Below are 18,809 nucleotides of genomic sequence, written 5' to 3' on the forward strand. Positions count from 1 at the left end.
CACAAAACAAGAATTTTCATACGTGACTTGCTCGATTTCTATTTAGCACGTAAAGTAGTTGCTCCGCAAAATGCTCTTTGCGTCATAATTTTGCCATTCAAAAATTGACACAAATCCACAGCTATTCTTGTAGCGCAGAGCGAACGAAATGAAACCCGATATGCAATCCGCTTATGAAATTATACCCCGTTTATGCCTGCACGCCTTCGGCGTCTCAAGAGCAATTAGCTTGCGTTAACTTGCACAATTTGACTCGTGGGGAAATAATAAGTACGACGAGAAGATGCGCATACGTCAAAAAACAGGCGAGACGACAATTCTCGGCACACGTGCCGCGACCCATAAAACCAACAAACTTTTCATAATTGTTTCCTAGTTTCGCAATATACGTGTTTGCGTCAGGTTATTTTCCTCCGATTTCGCCTGTTTTACATCGAAGCCGCGTTGTTACCACACGTTGTAATCGCAATTCCTGTTTCCCAACTGCTCGAGTCCGAGGAATTGTATCATTATTTTGCACAACGCAATTAGAGGTCGGAAGAGCAGAAACAAATATTCTTTTCGCAACTGCGTGAATTTTTATTTCTAACTCGCATTGTTCGAGTACCCGCGACGATTTTCGGCGAGTTTCCGGTTCGCAGTCAGCTTCTTTCCGCCGTTTGTTACATCCTCGCGATACTTCCAGCCGCTGCGGTAGCTGCGACTCAAAATAATACGGATATCAGTCGCGGCTCGTTGCTCGATTATTATAGGTCGCGGTTATCCTCGGGATCATCTGGCGCAACTGACGATCTTATGGCAAGGCGGCAGGCTTTCGGTTTTTAATATTACAAGACGCGTTACGGAAACCGTGAATGAAATCGAGGCGAATCGATTACCGCGCGAATTATAATTTCGCAACTTTGATTTGCGCAGGGCAAGATGCGACACTTTAATTTTACCGGTTTCCACTAATGCTACTAATTTCCCACTATTCTCGACGCATGCTACTATTTGCGTCGATTTTTTTGCCTAAATTGCCAATTAACGCCACTGATCGTGACTTTGCTGGACAGAAAACTACACTTCTACTCACGTGACATACAATGTGTCTGGAAAGTGCAAAGAGAAAAAAACTATTCTTAAATTACGAATAATTTTTCCCATTTGTACGGAAATAATTGTCCATAATGAAGCCCATAACTTGTTGAAATCATCGATGAAGTAAAATATTGCGTAGAAAGTTGAGAATACCTTTGTTCTCAAAGATTTTTTTTGTTTAACGACCTCAAATAACAATTGATAACTAATTTTTTTCTTTAGATTTGAAGTTTCAAGTTGAAGTTGAAGTTTATCAATAACCAGGATCGGATTATTAACCTTCGGTCAGTGTTTGAAAATTTTACAAAAAATCAACTTGCGGGATAGGTCGAAAAAATATTACATATTATTTTTTTACAGTTTTCTCGAAACGTAGTTTTTCAAAACGGTGAATACTCTCAAAGAAAGAGTTTCCAAGATACCTGTCTCAAATTTGAACACAACATTCTTCACGCCATTCTTCATCTTGCAATGGAAGTTTTTTTTTTTTTTTTTTTTTTTTTTTTTGAAGTCTTGATATTTTTTCAACAAAAAGCTTTTGAAAAAACAGACTAAATTCGATACTTTTTTTCAAACCACCACAATTTTGTCAATTTTGATTAAAAAAAAAACACACTTCCAGAGCACGATAGCGATTTTCATACTTGTTAATGATCTTTTAATAAATTTTGTATCAGATAATATTTACGGCCACAACCGTGTTCGCCATGGGGCCTCCTTGTTTTCAAAATCATTTTCAACCTTAAAAAATAAATTAGATTAGCGTAGGTATTTGAACTATCGAAAAATGAAAAAAAAAAAAAAATCGCCAAAACAAGCTATATTTCGAAACGTTACAGTAGGATGAACCCTCGTCAAGCACGTCAGGCACTGGAAACCCTGGTAAATATTCGAGACCTTGGAACTAACGCTAGGATCACCTCGAAACCGGCCGGTTTCTCGGGAAAAAGAGATTCCGCAGGCCGCAAGGAAACCTGCAAGCGGAGATTCATACCTCGCCAAGCATCCGCACATCAGGTTGACATTAGCCCAAAGGTCAGAGAAACCGCGAGTCTTGCGCGACGCGCTGGTCGATGGACCTGCAGCTTCGGGCCCCGCTGACACGAATACTCCTGCACGAGGATTTTTATTCGTCTGCTCGTTGTTTCGCCCGTCCGTTTTTTAAATTGCGATTGGGTAACGCAGCTGCGGCAATTTGTCTTCGAATTAACGCCGGCTTATAGCTCTCAGCTGCAATTGGGTCAGGTGGCTTCTTCTTCTTCTTCTTCTTCTTCTTCTTCGTCTTCTTCTTCTTTTTCTTCTTTGCGATCGGTCGTTGCCACGCGATATTTTGAGCCCCGAGTCATTTCGTAATCCCTCGATCGATCCCCCGTCTTTCCTTCGTTCTCCGGCAGAGACGTCGGAAAGGTCAGGTTGGAGGTTGCAGGCGTTCAGCTCCGACTCGCCGTCATGCTTCGCTGCTTTTTCACATTACAAAGTTACACTTCCTTCTGCGGTTGAAACTTATACGCGGAATCGCTTGAGCAAAGGACTTGTTTCTCCTTCTCTTTCTCTCTCTGTCTCTATTTATTTATTCATTTCTTTGGCGTCAGTCCCTTGATATGTGAAAATATTCGGTAACCAGAATGTAAATCGGTACGAAACGGTGGAAATCGATTATTAATGGAAATCCACGGCTCTTGAACTTTGAACAACGCTCGTGGCGGGAAACTTGTGAAATCAACGGAAATATTGGTCTGTAAAAATTGTTGGAAGCGTATGTTTAACGACGCTAATATGACTTTCAAGTGAATTAAGCACCTCCGTTAAAACTCTTGATTATATTCGTCCATTTTTTCAAGTGGAGAATCGGAAGAATATCATTTTTCTTTTATGCCTCTTTGTAATAGTCTAGATTTTTGATTTTTTTACCACCATTTTTGGTTTATAGATATCCAAGCTGTCTTATAACCTTCAGCAATATGTATTTACCGAGTTCTTGAAATAAAATGTAACCTCATGTCGATCCAAACATTTAAAAAAATAGAATTACTAAAAAAAAAGAAAAGAGTTTTACCGGTTCAACGACATAATTTTATTATTTTATTTTTTCGCGTCTTCATTTAGTTCTTATTACATTAATTCGATTTAAAAAATTTTGAAAACTTTGAAAATTTCCGTATCATTTTCAAATCCACAACAAATATGTTAAAATCATAAGAAAGGTAAAATAGATATTAGAACGAAAAAAATTGTCAAAAGTACAATTGATCAGAAATAGTAAACACAATTAATTCTACCTTAAACTACGTAATTTTAAAATGTCTAAAACTATTCTTGCGTAGTCGGTATTATTATGTATTCGAGACCTTTTTTCAGACTTTCTAAAACATAAAATTGCCCAGTGTGCCGAGATAAAGGAAATTGAAAAAATAACGATTCCATCATCGAAGCGATTTCCAAATGATAGCAATAAGAAAACAAAAGTTTTTCAACAAATTTCCAACAAATCGAAAACGGCGAGGTCAAAGCTCGGTCGAGTTGACGCGGAATGCCCTGTACGCCTATATCCTCTGCGGCACAGATAGAGAAAATCTTTATTCGCCCCGGTCTAATTCCGGCTCGTTACTCGCTGCACCGCAGCAGCGCCACCGTGCCAACATTACACTCGCATTACCGGTAATATAATGGTGGTGAGATGTAATGGTGGTATAGAATGGTGAGCCCATGGGCTCATCGCATTCTGCAGCTCTCGATGTTCACCGCGATAGCGGCTAGTCCTTATGTATAAGTGAAATGTTCTTCTCCGCGTTTGCCAAGGCCGACCACGTTCCGTTCCTCTTACTTTCGTTCTCCGTCAGCGTGATTCGAGTTCGCGGCGTTTCAACGGCAACGATTCGAGCACCGGGATGACGAAAATTTAAGAACGAAAAATCATAAAGCAAATGCCAATGCGGAAGGGTCTTGTTGATTTGGGAAGGAAATTTTCCGCAGAAACCGGGATTAAGGTCTTGTTGGACGGATATTCTCAATCGGAAGTTGAGTCTCGGTGAGAATATTGAACGCTTCGCGATGTAATTGAAAAATAAATAAATAAAAAAGAGAAAACTGCAAGCAATTTCGTCATAACCGAGTCGATAAGATAATTCGTTTTGAATAATAATAATGCCAAAAAGTTGCCGAACAAATCTGTAGTAAAATTTGTTTTGTTTCATATAAAACGAACTCATTGATTTTTCTGAACGCCTACGAATTTTTTGGAATTTTTGCCGATTTTGAATAATTCCGTTTTCCAAAATTTTCTAACGATTTATTCGCGAAACTATTCGTTCCGTGTCTCTAAAACTTCTCGAGTGTAATATATAACCGTTTATGAAAACCTGTCCAAAAATTCAGGACTTTTGATCCATTTTTCAAAGTTGAAGAAATTCTCGAAAACGCCAAAAATTTTAAACGAATTCGCAAGTGTTCGAAAAAATCAACGAATAATTGAAATTTTCAATTAATAGGGTAGGAAAAAATTAAACGATCTTGGAAAATTGATTCTCTAAAAATCATGGATCATTGTAAATGTTGAATAAATGATTCAATTCATTCCAGAACCAGGAAATATTCGTTTTTTAGTGGTGATGTGATAACATCCCATCATCGATATAAGCCTCGAGCTGGATTAGATTGCTTTTTCGATTTGACATTAAGTGGAATTCTAATGGAATTAGAGAAAGGAGGATCTATTATTCGATTATATTAATCACTTCATAATGACAATTGAAATTGATGTTACATAAATATATGACGATTTTATAATCTGTAGAGAAAACTTTTCAATAAAAATGTTCGAACCGAGCTGGAGAAACAGAAGAAGAGAATAAAATCAATAGTTTCCCGGATACGTAGGATCTTAATCGATCTCACCATGAACTTTAACAAATGAAATAACGAAAAACGATAACGGAGACGAACGGAAAAAATTGGTCCGTGATTCGTCAAATCTGATTGTGAGGTTATTGAGTAACTCGAAGCGATAGTTGAAAGCCGTTTATATTGAAAATAAAAATGGTCAACCTGGGCCTCGGGAATGGGTTTAATAAATTTTGCATATTTATCTTCGGAGAGACGCGCGTTATCTAAGATATTACGTGGCTCTGCTCTTCTCTCTTTTAGCGTCGCCGTGGTAATTGGCCCTACAGATATCGCATACCGTCTGCCGTTTCGGACATTCACAAGTTGTTAACGATTTTGAAGTGCAATTCTAAGTTCAAAGGTGCTTTCGAATACTCTGAAGCTGTCTTCAAGCCTCTGGCAACCTGCACGGCCTTCAAGGCTGCCGGCTTGCCTGGATTCTGGCGCTAATCGTGTCTATTCAAATTACGTTCCTCGATTCGCATCGCCCACGGAAAACGATCAAATTAATCGTTGTATTCATCTTTATTCAGTAATTATCGATTTCACGGAATTAATGACGTGTCCTCGAAGAGCCTAAACGTAAATGTGAAGTGCTTAGAAACGTTTCAAACTCGTAGATAGTAGTCGGAAATATATTATCGTGTGATTTTGAGTGTTTTGAAAACATTAACATTTAAAGTTTACCATTTACTATTCATTATTCAATAAAATAATAAATTCAAACTGTCTGCGAAACTAAAATTGTGCGAATAGTTTCAGTTTGTTGGATTAATTTTCGCCTTATGAAGAAAATTTTGCCTCTACCGTTGCTGTGGCATTCCTTAAACTCTGATAAATTTTGAGATAATTCGATTTCCTGAATTCACAAAATTAACATATGTATTTTCATATATATTGAGCACATATGCGCGCATCAATTTTAGGTAGAGTAAGAAAAATCAAGATGTAATTGATAATTTGAATTTTTTTTCATACTTTTTTATTTTCATTAATTTACATTTGTACAATATTTTATGTTAATCAAAGAAGGAAAACTACTGTAGTCTCCTATTTACACAAGATTACCGAGTTATCGTCATACAAATCGCACGATTAAAAAGTAGAAAAAAATTGTTTTTTGGAGCTTACGCCTTAAGAAACGATTCAAGTTATAGGGCCCGGTATGGAAATTATATGAGGAGTAAAATCAAGTGTAACACGAAAACTTGAGGCGTTATAGAAAGAGACAAACATATATATCGAACGTGCAAAAGAATGAAATGGAATACATTACACAGCGTATCCTATACTCGGGGTCTCCTCTTTGTGCGGTGCTTCGTAGTCTCACTGTATGGTTCACTACTTCTGGTCTGAGAGTTGAATGTGTGCGTATGTTTGTACGTGTGTGTTGTGTGCCTGCGTATGAATTTATAAGACGTGACGTTATCACGTCAAAATATTTGAAAATATGGAAGAAATTGATTTAGATGATAATGAAGAAGAATCCGAAAAACACATGGATACGGTTAATTGGTAAGCTTATCGTTTACATTTATGAATAATATGCATTTCAAATACGAACAGCTAGATCTTTTAATTAGTGTTGTATTATTTTTTATTAATTGATTTAATATATTTTATATTTATATAATATTTTATATTACTTATATTAACCCTTAGCGGCAGACATTTTTCCTTACTTACTATCGACTTGAATTTTGTACTCGGGGGTTTTTGGGGTCGCTGATTACGAATCTGCACTAAAAATTTGAAAATTCAAGATGGCGGATTCAATATGGCGGACCAAACGTGCAAAAACTCGTTTGACGAGAGCAAAAGTTGGTACTCGGGGGTTTTCAGGGTCGCTAATTACGAATTTGCACTTAAAAGTTAGAAATTCAATATGGCGGATCCAATATGGTGGACCAAAACCCAAAAAGTGGTTTGACGAAAGCGAAAGTTGGCACTCGGGGGTTTTCAGGGTCGCTGATTACGAACCCGCACTCAAAAATTATAAATTCAAGATGGCGGATCCAATATGGCGGACCGAAACGCAAAAAGTCGTTTGACAAGAGCGAAAGTTCGTACCTAGGGGTTTTCGAGGTCGCTGATCATGAATCCGCACTCAAAAGTTGAAAATTCAAGATGGCGAATCCAATATGGCGTACCGAAAATGTAAAAAGTCGTTTGACGGGAACGAAAGTTGGTACTCAGGGGTTGTTGCGGTCACTTATTACGAATATGTACTCAAAATTTGGAAATTTTTGAAGTAATATAAATAATCCGAATAATTACAGATATATGTTTGTTTCTCTTATCATTTTGGAAAATGCGTTCATTTACCCTCTTTTTCTATTCGATATATATCATAATTATCGTTCGTAAGGAGTAAAAAACTCCAGTCGTGCATCGGAGCTGACACACACATTATTTTTTTTTGAATTCTTTATTCCATTTGTTCATTTAAAAATAACTTGCAATCTATACTTCGTATACTCCCTAAATGATTATGGTCATCATTGTATTCCTTGTATTTTCAGTTAAAGGTTCAGTCGAAGGGGGATAAGTAACTTCGCGAAAATTATATATATTGTACATTATTTAGTATACATGTATTCGATGATTGCCACTTTGACTGCTATCACAATTCATACGACACGTCAGATCTATTATAGAAAATAAAATCATTTACGAAGAGTTTATGTAACAGTTGGGGATTTTCAATTACCAAAAATAGGTATATAAAAAAAAAAGAAGATAAATGTAGAGGCTTCAGTCAAGCCATCACCCCACCAGTACTTTGGGGCTGACTTTTCGCTTCAAACTTCTGTCTTCGTTATTGCAAATTGATTATAACAACGAAATACGCTGCTTGCACGCTTGTTTAACCTCTACGGAACGGCTTAGGCTTCACTTCAACTTCTTCCTGCTGGGTTTCTTCCTCAACCTCTTCTTGAACGGGCTTGGCGGTGGCTCGTGTGGCTCCGAATCTGCCTCGATTTGACCTTGACGCGCTGTCTGCCGCTTGGCCACCTCGGCTTCGACTGTTGTTCGAAGAAATTGACCTGAAGAAAGTAAAAGGTTAGAATAATCACCCGGTCTTCACCCTGATTGTTTGTCATCGATAACGACATCTCGAGGTGTTATTTATATCTCTATAAAGAAGACTTTCGACTGAAGATGCCGCTGAAAAACTATATTTCCGTTCATTTTGGGAAACTAATATTTTGGTGAACTTCAGAGTAGACCTTCCGCTGTAACAGCTTATAAACTCATCGATGCAAATGACCTCACAGTCAGTAAAAAACACTCGAACTCACTTTGGCCGTTGAGTTGTTGGCTCAGCGGACTCTGTCGCGGGAGAGTCACGAATGCTGTTGGTGTTAACGACCTGGGCTCTTCTCCTCTTCAGAGCGGCAAGAAGGTCCTCGTTGGATCTGAAATTTCGATATATGACTCAAGAAATGTTCCGTTGTAAAAGGTGTTGTTTTAACAGCATGTCAAAACCATGGCTGATCAGCCGAAATACCCTGAAGAGCTCTTCAGTGGCTCACCTGAAGGGTCTGACGCCTCCTCGAACCTTCTTTGGAGCTTCGGTTGTCGTGGTCTGGACCTCTTCTTCCGCCTCTTGATTCTCCGCCTCGTAATCTTCAGGGTTCTTCTCTTCTTCGACGGATTCTTCAACGGGCTTGGCGGTCGTTGTGGTGGTCTGAAAATGCCATACATGAAGAGTGTGACAATGGATGACACAAAATCAGATCCCGGAATAATTACCGGCGCAGGTTTCCTCCCGGTGGGACCGCGTCCTCTGGTCAAGAGAGCCAGACGTCCTGCGTTCCTCGCAGGCGCCGGAGTTACCGGAGCCACTGGGGCTGCTGCAGGCTCGTCATCGTACTCGTAGTCCTCATCGGCACAGTTACACGCGGCGATCAGGCAAAGAGCGATTAATCTGAAGCAAGCATGGAAGGGAGTAAGTCTTGTAATCGATGTCACGAAATGTGTTAATGGTGTTCATGACTGTGTTCTGATGGACGAAACTCATTGCGTGTCTGAGCATTCGGTCGGCTTCAAAATTTTGGAAAACTTGTACATTGTCAACGGAACATGATGCGAAGCATTTACTGATACAGTATGAAAGGCTATACTTATACTTCTAGAATTTTTATTCTCTGTTTTGTATAACTGAGGTGAATAGCGACGTTGGGTAAGATCCTTAGACAGGCTAGACGATGCCTGGAAGTTGACGCCGAATGGAAAACTCGTCTCAGTGCCATCATACCGCTAGTGTCATTGTAATTATGAAGATTGAATCGCAGCCTATAATCTCGGCGCATGTCTAGCGCCGCAAATGGACCTACACATAAAAACACAACTGTGCGGATGCCACGATCTATGTATTACGGTATACGACTTATGCTGATGCATGGTGCAATAAATATGTTTGTTCATCACTCTTCAAGTGGCATTTACATGTCAAGCAAGATGATCACGTTTGACGTTGCGTATACTAGGACTTAATCGTCAAAAACTGCTGAAATAGCGGCTGAACTTTCGGCTGAGTATATTTCAATTTATTGACTAACTAACATGACAATTACAGATGCAATCGTGGTCGTGCCGTTATAAAAAATGAGAAACTGTAAAAACTAGATTTTTTGACTGGATGTCCTTGAGCCTATAACGACCCCATTTGCACATTGCTTTTCTACACCCCGCTCTGGGTTGGATCAAACAAATGGTCTCATGACATGTGGATAAATGAAGAAAAACAATTGAAACACTCTTTACGTCGTTCCTGACGTGGACGAGCGTACAAAATGTTTGGGTATCGATATTCCTCAACTGCTTCTGCATAATTGTCTGCATTATTCATGGCCCAGTCTCGACCAACGTGACTTCTTCAAAGCTATTCACAGACTACAAAGAACCCGTAGATTCGTAACCACATAGAAACCAGATTCCTTATGCCCTATGACATTCACGTACCAAACTGACTTTCTCTGCCAGCTAACTCGGCACTATGCAGCCCCGAGCGATTCTCCGGTTCGTAGGATACGAAGAAATCACGAATGTCACCGAACTCGTTTGGCTTGATCTTTGTCTAATACGATTTTCCCAAACATCGGGAGCCAAGATTCACTTATGTTGCTCGCTTCAGAAACCTCTTCGGTATCCGAAGAATCAATGTAGCTGGTTTCCTGATTGGTCGAAACCAAATATCCTTGACATTCTACATTTATACCTTACTTTCCAACAAGAATTTTTAGCATCTTATTCACACATTGGTGCACACTAATCCTGACGATGCCTTTGATGCTTCTTCCATTGTGTCGCGTGGAATGTCAGAAAATTTGGAGTCTTGAAAACGAAAACGACAAGTCACTAATAGCAATGCGTTTTCCGAAAGAACGAATAGAATGTGGTCTAGCTTCAAGGTCTCTGAGTTAGAATGCGATGAGGAGCAGCTGAACGTGGTCAAAACAAATTATATTTGAATAGCCAAAACGCCAGTTCCAACCTCAGGTATAATAACTTCTCACCTATCCTCTACGAAGCGGCACGTCTGAAACTACGTTACTGCGGCTATAAATATTCACCTTCAATTTAGATAACCAGTTCCCAGATTTCTGCACTATGGCATTTTTCATATCTCTTCAATTCTGAAATTCGTTCGATGTATCCGATCCATTCTGGTTCTCACCGTCAGTTCCAATCCGCTTATCGTCTGCATAGTGTAGATAAAATACCTTCCACTTTGAAAACGAACCTTTAATCAACCGATCGGTATGAATGTTGAAAAGCGTCGTATAGCGCGTCCATTGAATTTTAAATACTGTATCCGAAAAAAGAAATGCGTTCTTCCAGTATGTCGATACCAGACCTAGGAAAGTGATGTTCCATACCAATCTATACCAAAAAACGTGGATTTCAGCTGCAGCGAACGTCGTAGGCCCGCTATTACGGAATTCAAGCAGGGTTAAATTACCACAAAACTTTTTAACAATGCGATAGTTTTTGTTTACTGTTTAATCGAACTAAACCAATACATTTTTTTACCTCCAGCATGCCTCGCGTTTTTCAATTACCCACAACGTGGTGCGGTAAGAAAGACCAAGCGAAGCTTGAACGTGGCCCGAGTGGGACTCAGTGAAAGTGAGGATCTCTGGAGGCGGCTTAGCGCTGCCGGGTTCGAGGTGGCCTTTGAGAGATTCATCGAATGAAATCGAAAGTAGGTATTTTCGAAAGAACTTAAAACTGAGCACCATGCGATAATGAGAAATGTAAGTAGGTGCTGTGCACGAGGCAATAGCAAATAGGTTCAATAAGCGACGAAATAAGGAGATCGCGCCGATCCGATGAACTCGAAGTCACGTTGCGCCCCTTGGCGATGAGCCAATTGGTTGTAAGAAAGTTTATGTAACCGAGAGAGCATACTTATATCCCTCTGCGAACCCTCCCCCTTCTGCTGAGTCCTTACGGTTTGCCAATCGGGATTTTCGACTGTCGTCGGTTCAACAATACCGAGGAAAGGATCTGCCGTCAGAATCCTTGAGCCAATAAGTGTTAATATTGCTTAACCAAAACGCCATCATGCCATTGTCCACAACTTAAATCCTCAACTGAAAGCATCATAATTACATGCAATCGCGAACTAAGAGCATAGTCAATTATCAGAGATTTTTTCTTTAGCAGTTTTGTAACCAGGATCAACAGGCAACGGTGCTCAGCTGCCTCGATCAGACCATCTCAGTGCCAATATTTAGCGGCCTGCGGACTCCCTTGTCTGCAGAATGCTTTACGGAGACTTCTTCTTGGTCTCCAAAGACATTTTGCACCGTTGTACATATCATTCAGGCAAACCAGTAACTCTGTTGCGTGTTTTCGCGCATAACGCTGATCTCAGACACTTTCGGTTGACCCCGATCAAGTGAGCATTTGGCGCTTGTCATAACCGGTAACCCTTCACCAATGCGAGAAAACCAAACTTAATCCAAGCACCGGATTTGAGCTAGTTTCTCGCCTCGATACGTAAATAATACCACGTGGTCGAATAATTGCACAAGGCCTTGCTCATTTTTTCGGATCAAGTTTTGGTTTATTCGAACCCAGGGAGAGTTCGTTGCGTGATTCATCGAAATTTTATTGTTATTGCATTCAGCTCATCCCGCTGCGTACAGATCAGAGATTGTGGTACAAATTAGCCGTTTCGCTTACTCGTTATAAGAAATTTTTCGATCTTACGCAACATATGATATAACCTGTAAACTATGCGAAACCGCATCATTATTTGTTCGGCTAAAGATTTACGGCCAAATCCGGGTAATCGTCGTCTGACTGACCACGATCTTTTAATAGCCTTCACTGTAAATGTAGCTGAGACTCTTACTTGAATATCGTCGGAGCTGATGAACGATAATTGTAAACCTGTTACTTTGCGGTCGTTCGAAGCTAAGCACCGATTTTGAAGCAATGTAGCAAATTATACTAGCTCGTATAAAAATCTTGGAACCGTGATTTCCTGGGTCATTATTCACTGGTACGCTGAGAAAATTCACAAGTGAAATTGAACGCTCTGAATACTTTATTTCAGGTCATCAGCATCACATCATTTTATTTCTGACGAAAGCGAGAGGTTTGGGGATTTGTAAATAGAAAGCAAGGCTCAAAGAATATGTTTCAATTATCCCGTTGTTCAGTATTTTAATAGCGGTGCCATCATCAAAATTTCTATACTTGTTTCGGCAATCGAATTAGCCTACAGTTATAACGGGCAATTTCAAACCGAATGATTAAATTTTCTGCCAATACGCACTTTCCATTTTGCACGAGCCACCAACCAGCCACCATATGTTTTCTCTCGATGGCCGTTCACTTTTGTAGTTTTGATCAGGTTCCCTTCCAATTACTTGCTATCGTGCATTCACATTCTGAACTGTAGCGCCATATCATTCGAACCCACGTATTCGTTTATCATAGTTTATTATTGGCCGATATTAAAAGGAGACAACAAATCGCGAATATGAAAGAAGTAAAAGAACCCTAGTAGAAATAGTTCGTTACGTAAGTAGCCGCTTTTCGAATCCTGCGGTGCAATGCGCACGGAGTCTGGTAAAATATCTGACTGACCGACTGGCCTCCAGATACCGGGCGAAAAAACAATCCATGATTATCCAACCGTGACACCTTGGTAAAACGTCGCCAGACAACAATCGAAGATTACTACGATAGTAGAAGCTCAGCACTGATCAATCACAGATTTTTACGGACTCGGAACACAACGAGCTTAGTTGTCGTAAGGACGTTTACTTGCAGATGGTTTGGGACCATGTACTCACGTGACAATGCGGAGCCTCATCTTGGGCTTCGGTGTGTTTCGGTGAAGTCAAGAACTGCAGGTTCTCCGGAGATGTGCAGGACCCGCGGATTTCGCTATCGACGAGAGGGTGATGTCGAATAGATGCAACAAAGAACGTACGATGGTCGGAAACACTACAGACGCGGAGACAGTGTACTGCGAAGTGCACCGCTGGTTCCCCCTTCCCTCTATATATATGCCACTCTCACTCTGGCACCAACCACGCATACGTTTCCGTTCGCAGCTTGTTCGTTACACGATCGTTCCAATCCTGAGGGACTAGCGGCGCACAGCTCAACGACCACCACCTTGCCTACTGCATCGTTTCACGTCTCTGGTACTCACGAGCACGTGGACCTGTCAGAGCGCAAGTACAAGGGCTCAAAACGCTCCTCTTTGATGATGCGTTCGGGAAGAAACGAAAATTGAACATTTGGACGCGTAGCAGCTGATTTTCTGACCATCTTTACTGACAATCCCAATCGTTTCGTTCGAGGGTTTATTTGATGAAACGATTTAATCGGTGGTTACAGACTCTGCAACATTCTTTTTGAACTATGCTACATAAAAAATATAGCGAAGGTATTTTCTTGCTGTGAGAAATTCGTAAGAAGGAAATTACGTGCCTCGGAGAATATTTCGTTACACTGAACTTTGAAGCGAAGATAATTAATCGGACAGTGTTGTTTTTGAGTAATTTTATAGTTATCTGACCTGCTTATCAAAGCAACATTTTCCAGTTCATATAAATTTATCAAAGATTTATCGACGATGCGAAGAAAGGTTGCAGTTATTCTTGCGTCTTCACGTAAGCTTCCATCGTAGTATATATAACCTGACCTATGGAACACCGTCATGCGCATTGTAAAGTACACTTGAATGTAATAGATTACGAAAGTAACGCTTCGTCGAATTTGTTACCACACCTTGAACTCCGCCTGCACGATTCAATTTTTATTAAATCGTTATTGCTTGTCTGGAAATTATTGATAATCATTATTTCACTACCTGGTCGTGTGGCGTAGCATGTGGTCTCGTAGTCTTTCGAAATAATTTTGCGCCAAACCGGAAGCGAATGCGAAATTAGGAGGTGTGATCGAGCGGCTAGCCTTCGATTCTGATCATGTCCTTAAGTCACATGTGATGAATAATTGAACTGGGTCAAAGTTTTCTTTTCTTCATTTTTTTTTTTTTTTCACTTTATATTTCATTCTAAATTCAGTCTCAATGACAATCCGTTCATAAATTGTTTATGGTTATGAATTTTCCAAACGCCCTTGGCTTAGGCAAGAAAATTTTATCCTGTGAATTCTGAAAACTTCACTAATTTATAATCGTCTGAACTCGATATATACCTGCATGAAAAATAGAAAGGAAGTTTCACCGACATAGCTTACCTATGTGTAACTTGCAAGCGGTAAGTATAAGCTAAACACCTGAATTACGCATTTGTCAATTTTTGTTTTACGTTCAGTTTGCACTTTGTCATATGCGCGAGGATCAACGTAATCGTTTGTGCCAATAGATTGTAACGGGCTTCCGTGTCTCGGACATTTGACTCTTACGAATCGGGCACATCGTCTGTTAGGTGGGATAAGGTGTTTCGTAAAATAAATAAAAGCCCATTTATTCCTGCTGCACCAACAATTAGCTTTCAATTATGTAAGCTTTCCCCTAATCCAACAATAATCAACGAGACAGTGTCGTTTTACGATTCTTTACGACACTGGCCAAAATCTGTAAGCTGTTTTACGAGCGACGCTGAGCATGTATTGCTTTTCCAAATTCTTTCTCCCTCTCTCTATTATTTCGAATCACTTATGACCTCATGACTATCATTAAGCAACAGACAAAAATCATCCAATTTTTCAGCAATTCCGGTAAAAAAAAAAAACGTTCCTTGACTTGGTTAATTTATTTATGTTCGGGTATTTAACCTTTCAAAGCTTAGTTTTTGGTCTTGCTTGTTCTACCCTTGTTCGTACCCATCGCTGAAAATTCCTTCAGCAATTACGCGGGGCTACTTCGACCTGCCTCAACCCAGAGGGAAGCTGTTCGAAGACAAAAGGAAGGTAGGTAAGTTAATTAGTTTTGATGAAAAGTTGACAATGACTCGGTTACGTTACAACAGCCGAACAAATTTAGCGTCTGTAATTGTCTGATACGATTTATCCAACGCTTGCAGGTAATAAAGAAAGCGTTAAACACCCGGGAAAATTATCATAGTACCCGACGGATCGAATCAGTGCAGATATCACGAAAGAATAGTAATGAAAAAGTATCAATGCGAAATGAAAGTAAGTGTGACTGCTTCGGGATGATAGGTGAAAAGCGAAAACAAAGGGGGCCCAGAATTCGTGTCGTTACGTCGGCCCCCGATCGGATCAAGGCGTGAGTAATACTCTCGAAAGTACAGCACTCATCATTGTCAGAGTCAGGATTCAAATTCCACCCATATTTGTTGTGAAAAAAGCGAAAGTATTCGTGGCCCAAGTAAGCATAGTATTATTGTCGCTTTTACAACTTGGCCGACGTAACGCGTGGATGTCGTACAGAGTCGAGCGATGGAAAACCTTGACATTTCAACAGGCATACGATAGGATAATCGCTGTTCGTGGTTTGTTTCTATTATTTTCTCTCCATTTTTTTGTTCATGTTCCTTTGTAACTGAAATAAATTATCCAACTGGACAACGAGCTTCTCGGATCGACAACGGGCAGTGAAAGTAATGCTGCGACCTCGCACCTAGCTGAAGGCAAGAATGCCGGCGTCTCTCGTTTCGTTACACCTTAGATATACATATGCTCGTACTATTAAAAATTTCAATATTTTTCCCCGCGCACGTTCCGACTTACGCTACGCGTCAGAGCTTGATTCGATCATATCAGTTAATTGATTCACTGTCAATTGCTTGCCAACCATTCCGAAAAATATGCAAAGGTGTTCTCTCGAATTCTTCGTTTCTAACCTTATAACTTGTACCCTGTTATACGACTAATACTTAAACAGCTCAAAGTACCGAAATGTATCTTTGGAATAAATCCATTGCGGAAAGCCTCCAAGGACAGGGTATACAGGTTGTACCATCCGTCCTTGGATTTTTTCAACGCAGGTTGTTGGATAAGATGCACAGCGTAACGCGTACCATTATTATCCTTCTCCATGACGTACCTGCACTGCTAAGCTGTTGGTAAGAAATCAATTAACGATCAACGTTGGGAAAATGTGTCACGTTCTTTTTAAACAAAAAATTCCACTGCCGAAACGGAACCTTAGGTCAGTTATTCGGCACTGGTGTAGGTATTAGAAGTTGTTAATCACTCGTCAATTTGATGTAGGTACCTGATTTCAATATTAGAAAGATCTTAGAAGACTTCAGTGATTTCAAAAGATTTTAAAAGGTTCCAACAAGTTTCAAAATATTTCGAAAGATTTCAGATGATTTCCGAAGACTTTAAAGATTTCAGAAGATTACAAGGATTTTAAAATATATCATAGATTTCAACAGATTTCAGAAGATTTCGAAAGATTCAGATTTCAGAAGATTTCACGAAATTTCACAAGATCCCGGGAAAAGTGTACACCAGATTTTACGAGTGATTAACCCCTCGTAAGATGTTCCGATGACGCATGGTGAAAGAATATAATACGTAGCTTTCTTGACTAGGTATTAATGTTCAAGTGACAATTATCGACATTTCATGCTGACTGCGTGTTCGCGCAGCTCATCCACCGTTTATTTTTGCCAATAACGAAGCCCGATAGTGCGGACCCGCAAAATCTTAGAGCTAAACAGAGGCAATGTGACTTGAAGGCAAGAAGTCTTGTGTGAAAGTGTGCATATGTTGCGAGTTATTCTACGTAGCGTGCATCCAACTGTTCAATCCTGCCTCCCGATTATGACCTTTTCCCAAAACCTGCCATTCTGCACAGCGCGCGATTTCGCAAACCACGATAACGCGCTGCACGCGACTTTCTTTCGTTAATTTATCTCCTCGAGTCCGTCTTTTAATGTCAACGCGCAGGTAATCCAGTTGCAACTTCGATTCTGCACACTTTCGGAAGATCGAAAGTGACTCGAGTTGTTGAATTGATTTGAATTCATCAAACCGGAGTAGTCCTAAAAACGTTTTCAGACGTTGTATCTCTTCTTGGAAAGCTTCGCTGGAGCGTCGGTGAATACTGCCTGAAACTTGTCGGGACACTGTAACGACGATGCCTTGATAATACCTCCAACGAAGGGAAATCATTTTTTTTGTTTTTCTTTTTTTGCAAAAAAGACTCGCTATGGCAAGGGGGATGATGGGGTCAGAGGCGTTGGGCGTAGCGAACAAATGCGTCCCTATTTAATTGCTCTCCATGACGCAAGGCGTCTTTGGGTCCCGGGAATGCTGGGACTTGCCTGTGTCACACGTGCATGAGTCGCTACATCTACAGAAGTGGCAACTGCCGTGGTATGTCAGCACGGCACCGTTTGCGTAATCCTTAGCAGAACAGCCTCTGGGTTGCTTTGCCTTAAATTCAACGGGACCGCATTCCTACCGAGGTGGACCTCTCAGGCGCCATTCCTGACGGGAGCCGAATTGCCACGACCAATTGAATCGCAGCTTCGAAGCTGATGGAGATTTAAATTATCAGCCGTATAACACGAATTGTTATCTGCGAGTCCGACATACCCAGCAATGAACGCCGGTATTCTCATCAGATTTATCTGCGGGCCCCGAAAAGAAAGTCCTCGATTCTGGCTCTCCTTGCTTATTTCGCCCTGTCCAGCTGTCCGTGAGTCTCTCCGTTTGCCAGGGAGTGGCCGGTCCACACACACGGTACTTCAATAAGGTCAGGTTCAATTTCTCTGGCCAAGTAGCGAGGGCTACAAACGAACGCCAAATTTATCGGGATTGTAAATAGCTATCGAAAATATTGTGTTTTGAAATATTGTTTCGCCATTTTCAGAAAATAAGGCATGGACGCATTTACTCCAGCAGTAATCGAGCGATATCTTTGGTCAAAGTCGGTTCAGTTATGGTTTTGATATCTTTCCAAGTGTCTTAAAAATTTAGATTTAGTTTTGAATTTGTTCTAACGAATTCAACCAAAAAAAAAATTTCCTCAGCAAATAACTTAAAATTGTCGTATATAAGAAGTTGATTAATCGGTACCTGTTGTTTGTTTCCGAGCTCAATGCCTGTACAGTTGCACTAACATTTTCTAAATCCTAGTCAATTTTATATTACGGTTATTTATTTCATGACCATGAAGATGCTACGATTCTCTTGCAGAATGTTCTTCAACAGTTCATACCATTTAACAAAGTATGAGTCCTGAGTAGATGCAGTCGATTATTGAAGGTGTACAAACGGTTTCGAAGCGCAAGTTCTTGAAAGCCGACGAAGGGTTGATTACGGGTATTCGGAGCGAGTGAGATTGGCAGGAACCGTCTGGTAAATACAGTCAGTTGCGTCTAACAGTATTCATATGTTGGACCTATACGCACAGCTTGCAGCGAAAG

The 18,809-nt window shown here is 40.3% G+C and overlaps 1 protein-coding gene across 1 annotated transcript; it reads right to left on the minus strand.

Annotated features, from left to right (window-relative positions):
* Nucleotides 1–7,515: 7,515 nt before the first annotated feature.
* On the minus strand, nt 7,516–13,482 carry LOC124302442 (uncharacterized). The gene is made up of 5 exons (XM_046758637.1): nt 13,281–13,482; nt 8,719–8,893; nt 8,499–8,653; nt 8,265–8,381; nt 7,516–8,009 (listed from the first exon to the last, which is right to left on the minus strand). Exons 1-5 carry the CDS (start codon nt 13,298–13,300, stop codon nt 7,829–7,831), a joined length of 648 nt encoding a protein of 215 aa, XP_046614593.1. The 5' UTR covers nt 13,301–13,482; the 3' UTR covers nt 7,516–7,828.
* Between the last annotated feature and the right edge of the window lie 5,327 nt (nt 13,483–18,809).

This window comes from Neodiprion virginianus, chromosome 4 (assembly GCF_021901495.1).
Source record: "Neodiprion virginianus isolate iyNeoVirg1 chromosome 4, iyNeoVirg1.1, whole genome shotgun sequence".
Classification (NCBI taxonomy): domain Eukaryota; kingdom Metazoa; phylum Arthropoda; class Insecta; order Hymenoptera; family Diprionidae; genus Neodiprion; species Neodiprion virginianus.

Coding starts and splice junctions, on each gene's coding strand:
- LOC124302442 (XM_046758637.1), bottom strand. CDS start 13,300: ATGAGGCTCCGCATTGTCAC. Junction 8,894..13,280: donor ATGAGGCTCCGCATTGTCAC/GTGAGTACATGG, acceptor TGCTTGCTTCAG/ATTAATCGCTCTTTGCCTGA. Junction 8,654..8,718: donor CCGGGAGGAAACCTGCGCCG/GTAATTATTCCG, acceptor TGGCATTTTCAG/ACCACCACAACGACCGCCAA.